This window comes from Lissotriton helveticus, chromosome 3_1 (assembly GCF_964261635.1).
Source record: "Lissotriton helveticus chromosome 3_1, aLisHel1.1, whole genome shotgun sequence".
Taxonomy (NCBI): Eukaryota; Metazoa; Chordata; class Amphibia; order Caudata; family Salamandridae; genus Lissotriton; species Lissotriton helveticus.
The window spans coordinates 1,201,949,699-1,201,972,280 of record NC_136061.1 but is presented as its reverse complement, the minus strand read 5'-3'; the positions used below and the strand labels follow the sequence as shown (position 1 = coordinate 1,201,972,280).

Here is a 22,582-nt window from a genome sequence, read left to right as displayed (position 1 = left end):
TGAGCGGTTTCATGTATATGTTGAAAAGAGTGGGGCTAAGGGACGGTCCCTGTGGGACTCCTCATATCAATTTCTTGGTCTCTGATGTGAAGGGTGGCAGCCTGACTATTTTGGTTCTTCCTGTGAGAAAGGAACAGATCCATTTGAGAGCAGATCCTTGTACGGTAATCTTATGGGGCCTTCTGATGAGGGTGTTATGGGAGACAGTGTTGAGGCTGCAGAGAGGTCGAGCAGAATAAAGGCGATGTTTCTTCTCAGTCCAGGATTATTTGAATGCCATTGGTGGCCACGATAAGTGCTGTTTTGGTCCTGTCGTTCTTTCTGAATCCTGATTGAGTGTTGTCTAGAAGATGGTGAAGTTCAGGGTGGGTTGTAAGTTGCTTGCTGATGGCCTTATCAATCTCTTTGGCTGAATAGCGAAGCAGGGAGGTGGGTCGAAAGGTGCTCAGTTGATTCGGGTCTGCTGTGGGCCTATTGAGGTGGTTGCTGATTTCTGCAAATTTCTATTTATCCAGGAAAGTGAAAGACGTGATGAAGGTGTTGAAGATGTGGGTCAGGCTGGTGCTAATTGGTGATGTTCCCAGTCTGTAGATGTGGTGGGGGCATGGGTCTATCGAGCCCCCCGAGTAGATAGTTCTCACGATTGACGCTGTGTTGTATCTGGTTAGGGTTGTCCATTTGGTCACATTGCTGTCTTAGTTGGTGGTGGGTAGCTTAGCATAAAGTTCTTTGGGGTTAGATTGGTGTGTGAAGTTGCTGTAGATGTTTACATTTTGGTGTGGAAGAAGTTTAATAGGTTGTCACAGGGATGTTGGGTGTCAGCGATGTTGGTGACAGTGTCTGAGGGCGAGGTGAAATCCTTAACGATCGAGAAGATCTTCTTGCAGCTGCTGGAGTTTGCCTTTGATACAGGCCTGCTTAAATGCTACCAGCCCCCGTGCCACCTGATCTGAAAAAAATGGTTGTCAGCCTAGAAAAACACTATTATACCTATCTATCGTTCCTCCCTACCAAAATAGCCCAATTACGTGTACAGTTGTCAGGACTGTGCCATTAAACCCAAAATAACCTGAGGGACAGATCTCCTCTTGTCGCCGTCCACCAAACCCCTATGAGGAACCTGTGCTCTCTATTTTCTACAGAAGATTGTAAGATATTTAGGGCCCTATTAATAAATGCTGGTAATAGGCACGTTATTCTTTCCACCCAAGTTACTGATACAGAAGCATCAGTGATTTAAGGGGCAGGGAGTTACCTCACATCGTAAGTGAGACATTGAGGGTCTCCTCACACACAAGAGATTAGCAGTTACAACACATTCATCAGGGAACGCATAATGAAGTCTTTAGTAGCTAAATTGGCCAATCTGGATACTGGAACGCTGCTTGCTATCACAGATTCACAACCTGACTCATTGTGTGACTCTGAACACATGTTAGTATATCTGTTGTTGCCCCAGTTACAACTTCTGTGAAAATAAGGTTGGGAAGGATGAAGAAAAATGGCAATAAATAAATGCATATGAAATTTTACATTGTAGCACAGGACTGCTTGTTATTGAAGGTGGAAAAGCGAATAAATTAACAGGGAGAGCCAAGCCCCGTCTAAAGGTTATACATATGCTCTCTCTAGATGGTTCAGATTTCCCCGTGTTTGCTGTTGACTTTTGAGTAATCACCAATACTTGACTATAAATCTCAGCAAAGCAGACCCAGCCTTTCATCGTTCCAAGCCATTAAATTGGTTAATAGTATCATCAGATATGTACAACACCTCCAGGCGTCAAAACAGCTTATCTTCTCCTGTATAAAAATTATTATCCCTGAATAGTATTAATAGGAAAATCATGAGATTTGCTGACTGACCCTACTTTACTCATCGTCCTTTCCTTGACCCTGATAGTCCAGTGTCGGGGCAGGGATATCCTTCCATGGGCCTGACTTGGAGTTTTGCAGACTGGCTACTCTATTACCAAAAAATCTGTCACGTTTGTAACGGTTATAAGGGTCCGAAAGGGTTTTTACTCAGGTTAAAGAAAAGGGCGCACAGCTAAGAGGTAGCGCAAAAATATTACGGGATTCCAGGTAAACGTGAGGTGCAAAAAGGAAGATGGGATGAGCCCTATAACCCCCCAATGTAGTGTCAGCACAGACTAACACTACGTATGATACAAGACAAACACCTATGCACACTCTAATTATTAAACCGTAGTGTCAGTTTAGACATTCGAGACAAATGAGACAAAAAGCTTATCATTTAGAGACAAATAGGTATTCTTGGAAACAGTCGTCAGAAACAAGGTGTCTTTAATGTTCATGAGAACCAGCCGACACGTGTTTCGTCGCGTAAGGGACAGTCTTCCCGCGACTCCTCAGGGCTAAGAAGAATTGAAGTATCGTTGGGAGAGTCGCTCCGTCGGTGATACTTCCGACCCGACAGGGCCCTGGACTGTTAGATAATTCGGTAACATTTTGAAAATTCTCTTAGTATGATGTATCCGCGGTGTGGGAAAAAAAGGGATAATAGAATCCTGTTTGACACTCCTGGTTGCGTTGTATATGAGAAACGCCAGGTCGCGTGGTAATTGGGGTATGTATAATTTGGACTAATTGAAACTGAAGTAAATCCACGGAGTATATGGGCAATAGTATTCAAAATGAGCAGCCTAGGGTAAAAGGACGGGTGCATCCATCTCCAGCTGCTCAGTCATTGTGCCGGGTAAGGTCACGCGTGGATTTACTTCCGTGGTGCAGTCTAATAAATGTGTACAGTATCAGACTGGGAAATACACTTTTCACTAGGCACAGCCCTAACTGTTTATCATGACATTGCCCTATACGAGGCTGTGTTGTGGGGATTCTCAAGGCTGACTACGTTGGCAACTGCCGAAAACATTTTTTTAAGATCCTTGCTGAGCTTGCCTGAGAGTACTCCCTTGCTGTGGGATACAGGTACATTTACACATAGGCCTAATTTTACTGGGCCGCCCTTTCCTTTATCCCCTTTGGTAGTGGGGAGTTACTTAGATATGTCATGGGTGGTTCTTTGTGTAAATTCACAGAGATTTCTCTCTGTTAATAGGTAAACCGAAACTGTGATATTTTGTTATTTGGTGTACGTCGATGGAGCATAAACCTATGCATTTTAGTTGTCTTGAATCACTTTTATGACTCATTTATCCTATTTAGTATAAGATTTGCCCTAGGACAAAGGAGGATTTCCATTAATCCTGTAGGCCCTAAATACAGATGTTTCGCCTTTCCAATCAACTTCTAAGATATGTGTATACACAATGATGGCAGCTAAGGTTTTGTTTTAAGCTTGTCAATTTTTTGTTTTATGTTGATGGTAGTTCTTTTTTTTTTTTTTACTTGTCTGATTATAGTTTTCTTTTAATGAATTTGCTATTTTGCACATTTAACAAATGCTTTTGCTAAATCATCTTCGAATTTTATGTATTTTGTTTGCTAGTTTTGCCAATCCTCGATGCGAAAGCCACTCATTTGTTAAGCATTGTTTGGTCTTATTGTTTTATCTGATTTTGTAATTTGTTTTTCGTTGTAACCTGTTTTTTTGCACTTTTATGGATATTTTAACCAAATAAAGTCATACGTACTATTACTTAGGCACAGACAGGAGAGACATTCTTGTTCTTATAATCATACACACACCTAAGGTTTGACTCTTCGAAAATATGCTGTAGTGCGTCACATGTGCTTCACTTAACAACTTTCATGACCAGCGGACCCAGTTTGGGGACGATGGGGCGAATTGTGCACTTGTTCTTTAGTTATGAAAAGTTATTGAGGCAAACCAAGTTTGCAAAGAACTTGAGTACATTTAATCTAACTTTCTTCCTCAAACAGATACCTCTTGAGAGGTGTCCTTTAATTCAACCTTGTATTTTATAATTCCACTATCGTTGTAACCCTCACCTCCAATTCTTGCCTCTAAAACGTTGGTACTCGCAAACATTATCCCCGGGTCCAAAAAGTTTGGCATGTGGTGTGACCAAGGACCGCGTTGATGTCAGCAAGGTGGAGGTTTTGGGGGGAGGTGTAACATGTCCATAGTGTGTATATATATATGTATATATATATATACATATTTATATATATATATATATATATATATATATACACACACACATTTCTCTCTCTACCTCTGATTTCTTCCACCATAAGCAAATAACTTAATATAGACTTAAGCATGGGTTTCTGACAAATGTAGAAAAAAATTACATTGAAATAGTTTTTTCTGACTCACAGACATAAACCGATAGTGCTAAATGCTAAATCATATTTATCTTCATAGGGACCAGTTGGACTAGAGATGGATGACTGCTGTTTAATGATTGTTGAACACGATGATGACTTCATTTACGTTGAAGGTAAGCTTATTTTATTGCCATCTGTGTATAGCCCTGTGGCGAAACTAGGGTTTACTAAGGTTTATGGCTACTGATGTGAGTCTTACGAAAGTAAGCTCTTTGTGCTTGTAAGTCAGGCTTAAAGACTTAAATAGCCTTATCGTCCAGATAATTTACATACAGAAAAGCTGATATTACACTTGTAAATGGATTTAACCGCATACATATTTTTTTATGAGTACATTTATCTCATGGGTTTGAAGTGGGAATTACAGGAAGGCTAATGAAGGCCCTGTGGGTCTGTGAACATCCTCAAACTTGCACCTTGTGCGTAGTCAGAAATCTGTCGAAGACCCCCTTTGCACCCTGGAAAAGTTTGAACATGTACTACTGCCAAGGACAGAAAAAAAATATTCTTTGCAGTGTGGGAAATGGAAATTTATAAGCCGCACATTTTGTGGGGAGTAGGTGAAGGAGTTTGATCAAGGACAAAAATATTGTTTCCCAATGTGAAAAAACAAAACGTTAGTAGGCGCATTTGCTTTTGCTCGCCGAAAACTGAAGTTGGATAACCTTTCTTGGAGTGCACGTGGAAACCTGGGACTGCTGCAGAGTCACATGTATTACCTAGAAAATACTTGTGAATTACAAAAAGTCTGAAATCGTTTGCGAGGTCGGTAAAAACCTGCTGGTACAGATTTCTGAGCTTTCATGTTAATGTGGCCACTAGTGTTTGAGCCCCTAGTGGTGACCTACAGAGTCTTTTGGATATTTAATATAATGAGTCTTTCATTGATATTGTAAACAACAACATATTGAACAACGTACAGTACAGCCATATATTTAAGTGATGCTGTTGAAAATACATCTATACATTAGCTGAAAGGGTGTCTGTTTGTGCTTGATACATAGTCCACATACAATTCTGCAATGTAACGATTTTCCAAACATAGAAAAAATAAATACAATTATTTCATGTAGAGTTCGTCACCTAACATTATGAGAAAAAGTCCAAACATATAAATGAATAAATCAAGATACAGGCGACAGTTAATAAAGGTGACATGGTATGTCTGAAGGGACATGAAGATGAAACCGGTTGTACAAGATCCATGATTGGTATGTTATATCATTATGTATGGGGGGTTTACCTGGCATGTGAGGGGAGGGTCTCGGGACAAGCATGCTGATAGGACCGGTATTTCAAACACCCTCACGGTGGAGCACCTATTAATCTGGATTCCACTACCTCCAGATATCTTTACTAGTATTGGGGGGGTGGGACGAAGTTGGTCGGCCTGTCCTTCCAGAGTTGTCTGTTCTGCCATGAAGTGAGCATGTAGATCAGAAAGCCACAATCGAATAGGAGAGGTTGCTGCCGATTTCTACGCTTAGCTAAAATCAGTGCCAGGTCGAGAAATGTGTTAGTGGCCTTGTGCGCAACCCTACGGGAGCCTATCCCTAAAAGATAATGGAGATCATCTATTTGTAGTGTAGTATCAAGGGCCTCAGAAAGTACTTCAGTTATTTATACCAGTAGGGAGTCAACAGGGGACATGTCCATACCATAGGAATAAAATAAGCTACAGTATCCGGCAGTGTGGGCAATTGCTTAAGGCCCCTTGATATATGCACGCTAGTCTATGCAGAGGAAGATAAGTATGGTGAAGATAATTAAATTGAGTATACTTGAGGCTGGTGTTCATGGAGATGCACTTTGGAACTCCTAAGCACTGTTTCTATTGTGTACCCGTTAGTGTAGTGGATAGCGCTTACGGATGGCAGTAAGGGGCTCACCTCTCTCCGCACATAGAGTTTTGTATATTAGAGTAACAGCATGGTGACCAACCCCCTGTATGAGCTCCACCTGAATGAGATTGGATATGTCTGGTTCGGCATGTGTTCCGTGCCAAACAGTGTGTAAAGAATGAGTTAGTGAGGTGTCAAAAAGGAAAGAACCTGGTGTACCATAGTCCTCCCACCAATTTTTCAAAAGAACAGATAATTTTATCGGCGAAGAGAACTCCCCATGTTGTGAGACCGAGTTTATCCAAGTGGCAGCCTTTAACCTGGAGTATAGTTTCGTACAACCCTGCTTAGCCCATAGAGGCAATTTTCAGATGAATATCAGGGGTGAGGGCGTCTTTAAGCAAATAATTTTTCCAGCAAACTCCGGCTGTGCGCATAAGAATATTACCAGTTCCTCTGGTGATCACTTCTTCTAACCCCAATAATCACTCCAGCACCGCCTGGGGAGGCGCATCCTATTTGACCAGTGGCCTCGTTTTGATATATTCTGTCCTGCCAGCCAATGAGTGGGCCATTGTAACAGGGCACGTGCATAGTAATATTCATAATTCAGGACATTCAGGCCGCCTTCTGATAGGGGGGCCTATAATTCATTAATTGACACTTGCCTTCTACCAATACCCCATATTATTGCAATTAGGAGCATTTGCATGTTTTGAAAACATTTATGGGACAAAGAAATAGAAAGACCAGAGAAAAAATAGAATAACCTGGAAAGAAGGAGCTTTTTTTTAAATGGCTGAGACCCATAGAGGAGAGCGGTAGTGCAGTCCAGAATAGAAGGGATGATCATTCGTTAGTGATAGCCTTTCCTATGTTCTCGTCTAGTAAATCTCTTTTGGAGTGATAAACCCAGACCCCTAAATATTTCAACGTATCACAGGTCCATGAATGCCTAGTATTTGGGAGTGCCTGTTATTGTGCTGGAGAAAGGAATGTCAGTGGGAATAAATGAGAACTGTCCCAATTCCCCTTTAAACTGGAGGCATCTCCGAATTGTCTCAGTAATTCCATGAGGCGGGGAAACTCTATACATTCTTACGAAGGTACACCAGGGCATTGTCTGAATACATAGATATTATATGCCATTGGTTGTCTGCCAATATACCCCAACTTGTGGTGTGTTGACAAAGTGTGCAAGCCAGAGGTTCCCTTGCAAACGTGAAAATAATTGGGGCTGGGGGGCAACCCTGACGGGTGCCTCGTCCAATATTGAACGAGTCAGAAAACGTGGACTCAGTTTTTACTTGAGTCGTAGGTGAGTTATATTACAGGAAGACCCATTTGAAGAATATTGTCCCCATTCTAAACCATCTAAGAATCTCAATCAAGTAGCGCCAACCCAGGGTGCCTTCTCAGTATCGAGGGACGCTATCCAAGGGTGCGCACCCATCTCGTAAAAGCCCAGTCCATCAACATAAAAAGCCTACAGTGACTCAAAAATGTCTTCCTAACAGGAATGAACCGTTTTGGTCTTGATGTACTACATGTTGCAATATCGGAATTAAACGATTAGCTAGGATTTTCCTTAGAATCTTGTAGTCTGAACTCAGGACCAATAGTGGACGATACGACCCCAAGAGCAATGGGTCTCTATACGGTTTGGGTAGCACAACCAAAACTGCCTCTCTGAGAATGGGGTGGTTAATACCTTTGGTGTATGATGAAATGTAAACCTTGAGTAGGTGGCGGAAAAGTTATTATTTAAAAGTGGAGTAAAACTCCCATGGCCAGCCGTCCGCCCCAGGGGTCTTACCCTGTGCCATTTATTTGATTGCCTCTGAGATTTCGAATTCAGTAAGCGGAGCTTCCAGATCCACCTGCTGGGAAGCCTGTATACGCAGGAGAGTCACACCACCTAAAAAAGATTGTATAAATGCTGTATCCTCCCCTTGTGGGGTTCTGTATAAGGTAGCGTAGTACATGTGGAAAGCCTCGTTAATTCCGTCTTGAGAATTAAGAATATTACCAGAATTATCTCTAATGGCAGTTATTGGGTTCCTTGGTGAAACAGAGCAGAGAAGCCATGCCAAGGGCCTGCCTTCCTTTTCACCCTCTACATGTTTCCTCACCAAGTATTCCCTGTAGCCTAGGGCGCACAACTTCTCTAATGTGGATCTATGTTTGAGTTTGGCTTGAGTTAGTGGGGATACAATTGACTGGTCTGTTGGAGATAATCGCTCATTACGCCATATTTCAGTTTCCAGGGTACTGAGTTCCCTAGGAAGGGTCAGCTTTGTGCTGTGTACTGCCTTGGTTGTATAGCCTCGAAGTACGGCTTTGAAAGCATCCCATTCAATACCAGTTCCCGAAGCTGATACCTCGTTATCTCGAAAATAGGAAGAGATATTATCTGAAAGAGCAGAACAGAATGCAGTATCACAGAATGCGTGTGAGGGGAGGCGGCTTGTGGGTAATTTCGGTTAATTCTTGCCCCAGCCTTCTAGTTGCAGGGGGCAATTGTCTGAAAGAGTGTGTCGTTGAAATTTGGCGCGTGTACTTTTGGAAAGGGCATCTTCACTACAGTAAAAGAGATCTATCCTAGTGTGCGGGTCATGGAGACCCGAGCAATGTTACTACTCCCTGGACATAATGTTCAGGCTGCGCAAGGTATCCCGCACTTGAGTATTGGTGGCCTACCTTTGTAAATGTTGTGTAAGGGAGATTGTGCACAAGGTATTGGGGAGAGGGCGGAAGCAATCAAAGTCTAAGTTTGGGGTGCAGTTCAAATCCCCACCACAGCTACTGGGAACTAGAGTGTCTTGTAAAAATTCCAGAGTGTAACAAAGAAGCCTGGTTAGTATTGGGGGCATATAGCGATATGAGGGATAAGGGGAAGCCCGTCTAGCAGTCCCTCCAACACTACATATCTGCTGTCTGCATTGATCTTGGTATGTACCACCTCAAGGGGCACTCATTGTGCCACCCAGATTAGAACACCCCTTGCATATCTTGAGTATGTGGTCCCTATCAGTATGCCCCACCAACGCTTTTGGGGTGGCAGAGTGGGCTAAAGAACGGTGATCTTTTGACTGGGTGTGAGTGTTTGATTGGTTCAGATGCTCTGTCCATCACCATCCCCTTTTGTACCACCAACGCTTGCACATTGCTTTTAGGTCAGGGGCAGTTAAGTGTGTCTCCTGAGGTTTGCTATTTGAATCTGGCACCTATGTAAGTACTGGTAAACGTGGTACCGCTTTATATAACCTGCCAGTCCATGTACATTCCAGGACAACAACAGAAATTAGTTTGTAGTCGTTACCACTTTGGTGACCATTGTAACGTGTGTATTGATCATTCCAATTCCGTCACTGCATGTCAGCCCTCCCACTTCCTCCCGCCCCAAGTCCCATCACAGGTCACACTGCACACAGATGCATAATGAAAAACTATATGGAAAATAAGTAATAATATATTGAAGAAATTCCCAACACCCATTTCCAAGCCAGTACACCAACGGGCGACTAGCCATTAGCACTTTAATGCAATGAGAACAAAAGTATATAACCATCTATATCAGTAGTAGTTCACAAGTGAGGGAGGCTAGATGCCAGTAGCACTATCCTATTGCAAACATGCACTTGGTTCACAGCCTATGCATAAACATTACCATCGCTTTCCTTGTCAACAGCAATCATAATTGTAAAACATCTATACCAACAGTTTAGCAAGTCCTGAACTGCAACCTGCACCAAGTCTTCAGCTGATTGAGGTGTAATGAGCTGGCATGAGCCTGAGTATGGCCGGTAATTGCAAATCAGATGTAATGCTGTGTTCTTGAAGGCATTGCTTTACTGCTATGAAGGAGAACCTGCTGTGTTGAACCTCTAACGTGTAATCAGGGCAAATGTGTACATGATCATTTTTGACAGTCCATGGACCCTTAGCCCTTGTTATCTGAATAATGTGATCCCTGTCGCTATAATTGAAGAGGCGGGAAACCACTGGTCGTGGGGAGGCACCCAGAGGGGGAGGTCAGATAAGAAGGACAACTGTTTTCCCTGCAATATCATATTTACAAACCAGTCCTCTAGGTATAGTTCCATTTTTGGGCCCTCTGCCTGTTCCTGGTGGCCCACAATCCTCACATTATTCAGCCTTGATCTGTCTTCTTGATCATCTACCCTTCTACAGAGACATTCTATCTCTTCCTGCATAACCTAAAGACCTTTGTTTGAGTTCGCTACCATGGGCCTCAAAGTTGCAAACAATGACTCTCAGTTTAAAACCCGATCCTTCAGTTTCTTGGGATCTTCTTGGAGGAGGCCCACATCTAGACTCAAGGCATCTGTTTTGGGTTTAAGGGTGGATTTAATATCCAATACAAGATATCGTGAAATTGGCGGGGGTGTTCAGTGAGCATGGCCGCAAGGGATGAGCCTGAAGCTTCAGTAATAGTTCTGGTTTATTCGCCCCCTCGGATGTCAGCCATTGTTGCCTGGGTTTTATCGCTCTTCAGAGGCACCATTTCCTGAGTGATATATGGTTGTTTTTTTTTAGTATTCCGTTGAAGAGCGTTGACTACTAGAACAAAGCAGTGCCTGCGCTTCTATGATTAAAAAAAATTAAATCTTTTGTGTGCTCAGCCATGTGTCACAGTTAATCTATCTGCACAAGCGGGGACGCTGGTCAGTATAGGAGGGTCACAATACATCAGGCAACTCGGCAAGGGCAATAGTCATCCAGGAATAGTATTATCCAAGCAATCTGCCTCCTATCAGTTTACCAGAGTCTCAGGGGCCACATTGGGTTGAAGTAGCTGAATGTAAGTTTACTGGTCCTAGTGGGGGGTTACTACAGGGTATATGTACTCCAGAGTGCTGTACAATAGACCGAATCTGCAAACATCACCAAATTTGAGTGGTTAGTAGGTATTGAGAGCAATAGACTGCGGCTTTACCTTGATGTTGTGTAGGGTTCTGCAGGCATCCACTCCCCAGCACAGCTTTGCCCATATTCAGGTAATCCGGGTCCTTGGGAGAAACCAAGCAGGGAGATCATCTGCTTATTCTGTCCTTGTCAGGGCAGACAACAGGCAGTTAAATGGAGCTAAACATGGGGAACCAGCGGATCTGCTGCTGTGTAAAATGCCACTCCCGTAGGAGGGGCCAGAGATGAAGGCTGCCGCGGCCAGGTGGTTTTCCCCCACCTTGCTGCTCTTCTCATTATAGTGCGGGAGCTATTGTGGAAAGGTCAGCCCATAACGCACCGGATGCCCAGGCTGCTGGCGCAAGGCGCCTCTTAGTTCCCATCGTAAATAATTACCAAATAAAGAGACGGGCACTGGAAGCAGGAAGACAAGAATAGAGTTTTATTTCTCATGAGGAGAGCCTGTCATTTCGGACACTCGCATAGTGTCTTCAGGAGGTGCTCTAACAAGTTTCTCTGAGGCTTTGTCTTTTATACACAGGTTTATGGCACACAAACATCCTTCATTACAATCAAGGCATTGTGAAGTATGAAGATATTCCAACACGTGGCTACAGTAGGGGCCCTTATCCTCCATACAATAGGAGGGGGCTGTCACGCAGCTGAGTGTTCTGCTAATTCCTTTGGAATGTGTGCTCCTGATCGAATCTCAGGGGGTGGGGAGGTCATGATCAATAGTAGCTCCCTTTGAAGAGGGGCGAGTGCATACAGTAGTGGGCAATAAACTGTATCCTCAGGCTGAGGGATGACCAGCGGTCCGTGCAGACAATCCGGCTCAGAGGAAGGGGTCATCAAAGGAGGGGTATTCATGGAAAAAAAGGAGGTGTTGGTCAGGCGCGGGGTGTGATTCCCAGAGACAGTCATGCGGGAGGGGAGGGTTCATGACTTGTGCATGTGAGAGCGGGGGCGGTCAGGGTGCATGGGGGATGCTTGCAGGGTCAGGGAAGGGCGCTGATGATCGATCGCGAACAGGGAGACCATGGCACCTAAAATGGCTGTTGTATATATGTGTGCATGGGTCTATGCTGGCGGGATAACACAGTCAGTGTTTTGCAATATCCATTCTGCTTACGACAAGAGGTACAGTGAACACAAATGAACGCCGCTTATGTGCATATACATTGCTATTTTCAACAGTCGCCGCTTTTTAACGTAAGCTAGTTCTTTTGTGTTTACCCTAACTGACGGAGTGTACATATAGCCATGTGTGGCCAATGAAATAACGTTCGTCAATGCTAGCAGATTGAGTATAACCATATGTAGTCACAACGATTGGCGAAATGTGGTACGTATGAATTTACATTTGTTGGGTTATTCATGCAAGTCTACAGATCGGCATAATACTTTAGTCGGGGTCAATCAAGGAAAAATGTTCCGACACATTATAAAATCAAGTTCTTATTTTCTCTCCAGTGACATCAACATACAGTAAAAAGTGCTATATGAGACTTTTGGACTTGAGTGACCGATGAAACATTTTTGAAAGCAATAAAAAAAATAGTTGAGGGAGGAATTCAGTTCGATGTAAGCAACTAGTCAAGGGGTGGGTAGAAAGTTCAGGAAAGGGGGGGGTCTTTGTCGCAATGTCTTTTAACAGAGTCCGTCTTCTTTTGTTGGCGCTGCTGAGCACCGGCGGTGGAGCTATAGGTCCAGCTCGGATTCATCCTTACACGTTGCAGGGTGCGATCAGTCCTCTGCTGTTAGATCACAGTCCTGTTTCCTAACTTATTTTCTTAGGGGTGCCTCAAGCTGGGCACCTGCGTGTCTTTCTTTTTCCGTGGCAAAACCTCATTCTATAGTCAAAAGTTTATGCGAAAAGGGTGATGTTGTTGAATAATCAAGGGAAGAGAGGGAGGAGTGGGATCAGATCTCTGAGCACACCAAGGGACCAAATGGAGCAAAGGATGACGAGCAGGCAGACCCATCAGTCGGGCTCAAAAAGGGACGGGGACTTCAGGCACGAGTGGGTCAGTAAGTCGAGGGCTTCAAGGCAGCCCTTCATTCCTTAATCTGCCGAGTTTTGAGAGTGGTGCCTCGTCCCGCGTCTTGTTGCTCTGTGACTCCACCTTTGGTCGCGGTCACACGTGCTTCATGATCTGTGGCCAGGCTGTGCGGCACGTCCAGCTCCTCTCCTCCGGTGATTGTATCTTTGAATGGGTAGAAAACAAGGTTTAGAAAAACTGGCAGGAGAAGACATTTATACATCTCAATTCCGTCCCCAATCCTATGTAGGTGGGGGATAAGTTCATCGGTCACAGTCAGAAGTCGTCATTTATGGAGTCTGTAGGAGTGCATTGCTATTGAATTCAAAAACCTGTGTGGCGTTCATTCGCGACGTATGGTGAGAGAAATTGGACTTTTATACATGGTGTATTATATCAAACTCAAAATCGAGTCCTTATGTAGAGACTCGCCCTTTTCTTTTTTAACCCAAGTACTGACAATCTTACATTTCCCTTCGGAGTCGGCCAACTCTTGCAAGCAGGGGCGTTATCGTCATGAAGAAGGGGGAGGGGGGGCAGATGTAAAACATGCGTTTCTGGGGGAATGACCGTTAATCAAGGTCATCAATTATGCTTCGAGGGTAGCTGACATGAAGCTGGGGTTAATCGGGGGAAGCGGGGACGCTTTGGACAGGGAGCTGGGGTCAATCGGGAGAAGCGGGGACACTTTGGACATCCGCACTTAAGTGCAGAGGGGTGGGACAATCTGGGCATTGGGGATCGCATTTCTAACGAACTGAAAAACAGAAGACCATTGACGTTATAGTCCCCCTGTAGAAGGCCATATTAGGGGACATCAGTCGTCTCACCTGTCCTTTCTTTTATTACCAACTCGGGTTCTATCGTTTTGCAGAAAGGAGAGGTAGTAATATGGCAAGTTACGATCGTTTTAGTTCCTGTCAATTTTGCCGAACACCTCTGTGTTCGAAGAGACCCAATTAGGTTTGTGCCGGTGGGGCACAACGTTACCACAAGGGAGGAGGGAACAGGGGGACCCTCAGAGAGAGAGAGAGAGTCGCCCGCACTCTAAACGAACCATTTGGTACCCCGTATGACGTGGAGAGAGAGAGAGAGAGAGAGAGAGAGAGAGAGAGAGAGAGAGAAGCGTGTACAATAATGGTCCATTCAGTGCGCACATAACACAGAACAGCGGGGGTTAAGCAATACGGAAACACAGGCAGAGGGATGACGTAGATCTATACATCACGTACACAAACTCAGACGGGGGAGACAGTGCATGCATTATATACAAAAATCCAAGACAAAACATAGAACAGTTATTGGCCAAAATGATCTCTTCCTGTACGCTGCGCATTCCCAGCATCCTAAGCTCTTTTACCTTTTTCTTCTCTTTTATTCGTCGGCTGCCTTTACTGGTGGTTTTGATTGTACACACTTACACCTCTGCCAATTGGTCATGAACTAACCTGGTCGGGCTAATGCTCACGGTGGCATTTTCGAGTCATTTTAGCAAATGTGTTTCCAGGCTGAGACAACAGTTGGTGTCAATTGGAGAACAATGGGGCAGCTTTGAGTTACATGTCTATGAGGATGCGAAAAAGGACGTAGTAGGTTTTTAAATATTGGCAATATTCCTAGTCCTCTCGGCGGAGGATACTTGTGTAAACCTTACCTCGGAATATTCCTTAAACTTTCCCTATTTAGTTAAACGTAGGAATGTATTCATTATTGTACGTCATTTTTGGTTGCATTATTCGGGGTTTGTCGCGGTTAGGTACCATAATCAAACCCTCTTTCCCGTCTCTTCGTCCGCTAGATCACCATTTTCGTACATTAATCGACATTCCGATGTGACCTGCAGAGAGAGGGAAAAAGAAGGGGGCAGGGGCTACATTGATAGACACATTAGCGCGCATAAACCCAGAAAGGCTTTTACTTACTGCATACTCGGCCTATCTCCACAGGATGCAGTCCCTGCCAACTGGGCGTTCAAGCCCAGGTGGACCGTTAGTGTGACTTTTCTTATACAGGTAGCATATAAAGTATAGGCTAAATACTAGGATCTTTAGCGGTTGCTTTTGGCTGTACAAAAAGGGGAAAAATACACAACTAAAACTTGGACCCTTCATATCTGCAATATCGCTATATATTATACCTTTTAACCCTTAACTAATCGAGCTGAGTCATTTCACCTGTATTTTAGTTATATCGGAAATAGTGATCATTTATTCGAAACTTATCAACCTACGCGTGACAACTACGTTTGCTTTTTCCAAAAATCTTTAATAAGAATGTCGGTGCACAAATACGGGCCTACAACCCCGTGGGCCGGCCACGGAGCAGGCTGGAACTGTAGATGTGGGGATACTTTATTAGTGAAAAACTTAATGGAGTCGGTGGTCGTTAATTTCATAAAAAGTGCGACAAGTGCAATAAAAATCATATCGAAACTTTAGTGTGAGCGAGTATCATAAGCATTGAAATTCGAACTTTCAATAATCATGATGCGCCAAAACTTAACAACAATTTATTGTCCGAATGTTCAATCGGTACCCATCTCATGTCAATTCATTGTCCGAACACATAATCAGTACCCATCCCATATCAATTCACTGTCCGAGCTGACAGTATACATCCTATATCAATCCATTGTCCGAACATTTAATCAGTACACATCCTATATCAATCCATATGTTTAAAAACTACATACATATCCCATGACACCAAGGCTGAGCAATCGGGGTACAACAAGGAGTTGAAAGTTTCATTTGTACCGGCGCCATTTTGGGTGCAACCAGGCAGATCCAGGCATAGTCTAAATCTCCACTAACTCGTGGTTGGCCCAGAGCTTCTTTTGGCAGTCCAAAAAGTTCCGTTAAAGGGCAAAAGAAAGGATCGGTGGTCTGAACCATCAGTCAAAGGGGGAGGGAGGCAACAATTTTCCTACCGGGTCATACTGGGTTTTCACCGGAACTGATCCAAACTGTAATCTGCAGGATTCTAGTCATTCAAACTGAAGCTGGCGTCAGCATGGGAGCGTCGACGTCTTGCGGCTACATTTTCATTGTTCCGTGGGCAATCATGGCAGTCATTCCCCATCGGGGGTTTCTGCGGGGGTCGGAGGCCCCCGCGGCTCCCATAGAATCTTCAAGGTCGTGGAGAACTTTTATGATGGTGGAGTCAACAAGTGACCGGGCCATTCCTTCATGCTGGGCCCGCTCTTGCAGGGTCGACCGCCATTTTGAGAGTTCGGCAGCCACCGGCAATCGCGGGGTCAAATGAGCAGACGGGCTCCAACCTGCCGGGCGAGGCGTCGCAGCAACGCCACAGTGGACGAACCCTTTGCCGGGTGCGAGGAGCGTTGGGGGTGCAGCTGGGGAGCCTTCACCTGGGGAGGTGGGAGAGGCTCGTTCGCGCCGCCTCTCCCTCCCGGTGCACCCCACGGCGTCTCGCTTGACATTTGTTATGGCCGGACCAGGTGATGAGGACGGGGGGGGGGCGGAGGCATGTGCAAGCCACCCCCCCCAGTGTTGTCGCAGCCATTATAGAAGAAGTGGCGCCTAGTACGTTTCGGGCCGGGCCTCCGGTTGATGGCGGCCGGACGCTCTTCGCCACGGGCCCAGGAACGGGTCCCTTGGTTCATCCTGGGGACAGACCTTGGCGCGTGGTGCCGTCTTCGGGCTATTCGCATAGTGGCCTCTCCACCCCCAGGCCTCTTATGGAAGCTGGTCCAGACTGTCTGAGAGAGGGGGGGTCGGGGGCATGGACATTCCCCCCTACAACTCTCCAGTGTTGTCGCAGCCGCCACCGCGGCCGGATCCCGTCGGCCCCGGCCTCTCCTCAGGTCCACCTCATGCGATGACCTCCGGCCGACGGCTGGCAGCAGGACCCGCCCTACATGTGTTGAAGATCTCGTCTTCCGGCTGGGCGTAGCCGCAAACCTGTTGCACTTTGGGAGTTTCCAGAATGGGGGCGGATGTCTGCTGACTTGTATCTTTCCCAGGTTGACGTTATTGGGGCGTGGCAGGCGGTGGGACAGACATGTTTGGAGGAGTGAGGGGCGATGAAGCCTCGTTGCCTCGTGGCCGTCGCAATGTCAAGCTTGGCTTCTCTTATCATTTTCATGTTTCTTATTACGGGCTTATTTCTAACGTTTCTTGTTTCTAGGACAATCATATGTTTTATCATTAAGCATTGTTATCGTTTCCTTATTCGTTATTTAATAAAAATTTCATCAGTGGCCTACTGATTTCGTTTTCCTATTCCTTTCTTTCTAGTTTGTTTCATGCTAAAGTTTCTGTTAACAGGATACAGTGATCACTTCGTTATTATTGCATATGTCCTTTTCACTAGGGGTGCTCTCCGGTCGGGCCAGATGACCTACCTCTAGTAAATGGTCCAGGTGGAACTGGTTTATCAATCAGTGGGGAGTAGATAGGCATGACAGATTACAACGGGGGACAAAGGTCCGCATTACCTACCCTTCACTACTTGCAAAGACTAGACAGAGTATTTCTTTTCTATGTTATTTGCAAACAGAGAATACCTCCAAAAAGAACAATTCCAAACAGTCAATGTTCGGACAACCAATCAATCAATGAGGAACGAAATAGGCACGACGGGTTACAATGGGGGCAAAAGCCTGCGTTACCTACCCTTCACTATCTGCAAAGGGAGAGAGAATATTCCTATTCTTCCCCGTTTGTAGGCAGAGAAGATCCTTAAGAGAACCAACTTCGAACAATTCAATGCTCGATCAAACAATCAATCAATGGGGAGAAAAATAGGCATGATGGATTACAATGGGGGACAAAAGTCCGCATTACCTATCCTTCACTATTTGCAAAGAAAGAGAGACGTTCCTATCTGTCGCTGTTTGCAAACAGAGAATGTCTCCAAGAGAACCAATACTTCAAGTAGCACCCAAGGCTAAATGAACCAATCAATGAACAATACCAGTATCTAAATACCGTTTCCAATATCAATAATCAATCAATCAATTAGATGGATAAAGCCATCCTACCAATTAGACGTAAAGACGTCCTACTTAACCTTACCAGGACCGGACCATGTGGGCAATTCTTCGCCTTCCTTTTTCCAGCGCCCGATCGTTCTCTTTCTCCATGTTTTTACCGCAGCATTCCTGTGGGATTCCAGTCAGGACATTAGGTCACTTGAGAGAGGTCCGTTCGGAATCGGTGAAGTTCATTCAATCGGCAGCCGGACGAGGGCCCTCTCAAGGCAGGTATACTCCAATCATTTAGATGTTCACCCCATCGTCTGGACCTCTCTTACCGGACCCTATGTCGCTGATGGACCCCGCGTTGGGCGCCAATTGTGGAAAGGTCAGCCCATAACGCACCGGATGCCCAGGCTGCTGGCGCAAGGCGCCTCCTAGTTCCCATCGTAAATAATTACCAAATAAAGAGACGGGCACTGGAAGCAGGAAGAAAAGAATAGAGTTTTATTTCTCATGAGGAGAGCCTGTCATTTCGGACACTCGAATAGTGTCTTCAGGAGGTGCTCTAACAAGTTTCTCTGAGGCTTCGTCTTTTATACACAGGTTTATGGCACACAAACATCCTTCATTACAATCAAGGCATTGTGAAGTATGAAGATATTCCAACACGTGGCTACAGTAGGGGCCCTTATCCTCCATACAATAGGAGGGGGCTGTCACGCAGCTGAGTGTTCTGCTGATTCCTTTGGAATGTGTGCGCCTGATCGAATCTCAGGGGGTGGGGAGGTCATGATCAATAGTAGCTCCCTTTGAAGAGGGGCGAGTGCATACAGTAGTGGGCAATAAACTGTATCCTCAGGCTGAGGGATGACCAGCGGTCCGTGCAGACAATCAGGCTCAGAGGAAGGGGTCATCAAAGGAGGGGTATTCATGGAAGAAAAGGAGGTGTTGGTCAGGCGCGGGGTGTGATTCCCAGAGACAGAGTCATGCGGGAGGGGAGGGTTCATGACTTGTGCATGTGAGAGCGGGGGCCGTCAGGGTGCATGGGGGATGCTTGCAGGGTCAGGGAAGGGCGCTGATGATCGATCGCGAACAGGGAGACCATGGCACCTAAAATGGCTGTTGTATATATGTGTGCATGGGTCTATGCTGGCGGGATAACACAGTCAGTGTTTTGCAATATCCATTCTGCTTACGACAAGAGGTACAGTGAACACAAATGAACGCCGCTTATGTGCATATACATTGCTATTTTCAACACTGTCAGGTGCTGACAACTCTACATTAAAGTAGGGTGAGGCCTACTGTACACTGGGACAGTCCCAGTATCACACCGCTGCATCTCCGGTGCCACAGATTCACAGCAGCTGTGATCAGCCGCGGGGGAGGGGCACCCGCTATACTGCACAGACTCTCATTGCCCTTGGTAATGTTCAGATTGAAGCAGGAAAGGGTCTCCACATAAGGGGACAGTAAAAGCAGGCCGTCAGGAACCACATGGCCCTCGTCCTCAAGCTGCTTTCTCATATCACAGCCCCGGTCTAGAGCTGTGGTTGCGCCGCAACAGGACCAACTTCTACCTCATACCCCGAGCAGAGCACCTCAGGCCGACAGCACAAAGACGGGGATATCCCTCATGCTGCACCTGCCACCGTCTTCCTACTTGCAAGCAAATGCGGCCTGGCTGGCAATTAATGACGGGACACTGCCAGCGTGACTGTCCCGGTAACTCCACTATTCACCAAAGGCACAATGGTGGGTGGTCAGGGTACATGGGTGCACAGACAGCAAGATGGGTACACAGACAGCAACCCTGGGCTTTCTCCGTCTCCATCTCGCCACAATATTGTCTCTCACCGGACTCCTCCCCACAAATCCAGGCATCCTTAGCTGGGCAGCCTTGGCTCTGATGACGTCACTCAGTGTACAACTCCACCTCTGCGTACACCGGGGCTCGCAATCTCAGGCGACTATAATGTTCAGTGCAGAGGTTTCACCGGGAGGTTACCCCTTATAATGTTGGGTGATTCTGGACCAGGTTGAATTATTATAGCAGATTTCTTGGTAGGCCCAATACTGAGCTCACTAGAGTACGTCTTATATGGCCACCATCTTGGCCACGCCCTTGAACAACCAATACTTAACTTCAAATTGAGGCTGTAGAGCCAATATTACATTAGAATTTCTGCATTTGCTTTGAAGCACTCACATTCTCCATCACACCAAGCAAGCACTTTTACCTCACTGCGTCCTTAAAGTCCAACCACTGGATGTTCTCATGATCTTTAAACACTATGCTTAATGCTACATTTAACTAGTCAATTAATTCTTTGTCCTACTGAAATTAATCCCAGCTGCACTAATGGGCATTGTACATTCTTCATTTTACTTCTACCCTTGAGCACTGGCTATTAGACTAATTTATCTTCCTTGCTTTAAACTGTATTTGTTGCTTGCAGGTCGTCTTATAGAATACAGTGTGGTTCAAACACATAACAGTGCAGTCGATTATCCTTTCTTTGATAGGACAGTTCAACACTGTGTTGACAGCACCCCCAAAACTGTTTTTGATTAATGTATGGTCCATTCACAACAATAAAATCAATCTGCATGATTTTATCATGGAACATAAGCTGATGCACTTTTTAGGTCGAGCCTATACATCTTTTGCGCTGTCTGGAAGATCTGTTGTATGTACTTTGTGTGGGCTTTGGAGCATTGCCCCAGGATTTGTCTGCTTCCTCTTTTGCTTAGGGACAACTTATTTTCTAGCAACTGCCTCTATTTAACCGTCTTGATAGAAAACGACTAGCAGAGGTCAGTAAAATGCCCAAATCGCTTTCTGCTTATGGAGTTTATTTTTTAATTTTTCTAGCAACTGCCTCTGTTTAACTGTCTAGAATGCAAACGACCAGCAGAGGTCAGTAAAATACCAGAATCTCTTTACCCAGGACAATGTGTGTCATAGCTAAAAACTTACAAGGTCCTAAAGGCAGGACCTCCTGCATTGCAAATGCTTGTTCTTACAGATACTCGGCTCCACAAAGCGGTGCTCCCGATCTTGCATAAGCCGTCCCTCATGACTACTTGATTACATTAGGTGACTGCCCACAGGGCAGTGCTGGCGGAATCCCTATGGGGCATATGTAGGAAGGCGTCTGCGATTCGCAAACGCCGGAATTCACAGAATTCTGGCGTTTGCGAATCGCAAACGGCGTTTTGGTATGTAGGTGCCACTTAGCAAAATAAGGAATCGCAAAAATGCAATTCCTTATTTTGCTCAAGCATTTAAGGAATCGCAATTTTGCGATTCCCTAAATGCTATGTAGGGGTGCCTTTAAAATTGCAATTTTGGCTTAAGGAATCGCAAAATACCACCTACTTCAAGTAGATGGTATTTTGCGATTTCATGTCAAAATGCATTTTTTTTTAAATTCAAAGTGTCATGTGGCGCACAGACATGCCCTTAGAGCATGTCTGTGCGCCACATGTACTTACAGGCACATTCCAGGGGTGCAACAGGTGTCCTTTGGACTCCCTGGCACCCTTGGAATTGTGATTCTCAAATTGCGATTTTCTCATAGAAAATCGCAATTTGAGAATGTATCCCCATTCATTCCTATGGTCCTCTTGGCCCATAGGAATGAATGGGACACTCATTCCTTAATTGCGATTCACAATTTGTGAATCGCAATTAAGGAATGTTAGAGATTCGCAAAAAAAATTGCGAAATATTACCTACATTCCATTTTGCAATTCTCAAATAGCGATTCCTTAAAAATCGCTATTTGAGAATCGCAAAATGGAAATTACCTACATATGCCCCTATAATCTTTATTTCCATTTCCTCTTGCCTACTATCAGAGTCAATAACTTTCTGATGTGTGACGGTCTTATATTCAGTCTTCAACTAAGGGTTTCTTCGACCCACTATAAAGCACTAATAAACAGGACTCCTGGCACCACAGCCAATTTCAACTCCTAACCAAATTTCTTGCTCCTTTTATTCTCAAAGCCTCTAATTTTTTTATCCATTGAGACCTTAACTTCCTTCTGGATAACATATCCTCCCACCACCCCATCATGCGTTTCGAATCGGTCATTCGCGGCCTCGCTCAGGTAGTTGTGACTCCTGCCCATGCAGCAAGCCATTTGTTAGGCCATGTTTTACTAACAGCAATCTTACACCCATTCCTCTCCCCTGGTCGGTGCAATACCATGTCAAAACTCCATCCAAGGCACAATTCTCAGCCACTCTATATCGCTGTTGGTTCAAATTTAACAAAAAATGTCTTCTTACTTCACTCCAAACCCCTCCTGAAATTGGACTTGACATTAAAAACGTTGCTGAAAACTGTGATAAGTGGATCACCAATGCCCAAGACGCATCCTTTCGCTCAAGTCACTGAAAGAAGCCTACCACCCTATGGTACTCTGATACCTCATGCACTTCTAAATGCCATTGTGAAGCACTGGAGCGCCTCTGGCGGAAAACATAGTCTCAAATCGAAGTTGAATTCTTAGAAGGACCTTAAATCCTGTCAACATCAG

At 45.0% G+C, this 22,582-nt stretch overlaps 1 protein-coding gene across 2 annotated transcripts in view; it reads left to right on the top strand.

The window, feature by feature from the left end:
• Positions 1-22,582, top strand: part of LOC144823383 (interleukin-18-like) — a 142,393-nt gene that overhangs the window by 8,881 nt on the left and 110,930 nt on the right. For both annotated transcript variants that reach the window (XM_078681845.1, XM_078681846.1), the window contains exon 2: positions 4,315-4,390. In XM_078681845.1, the coding sequence (XP_078537971.1) occupies positions 4,315-4,390 (76 nt within the window). The remainder of the gene's footprint in view (positions 1-4,314; positions 4,391-22,582) is intronic.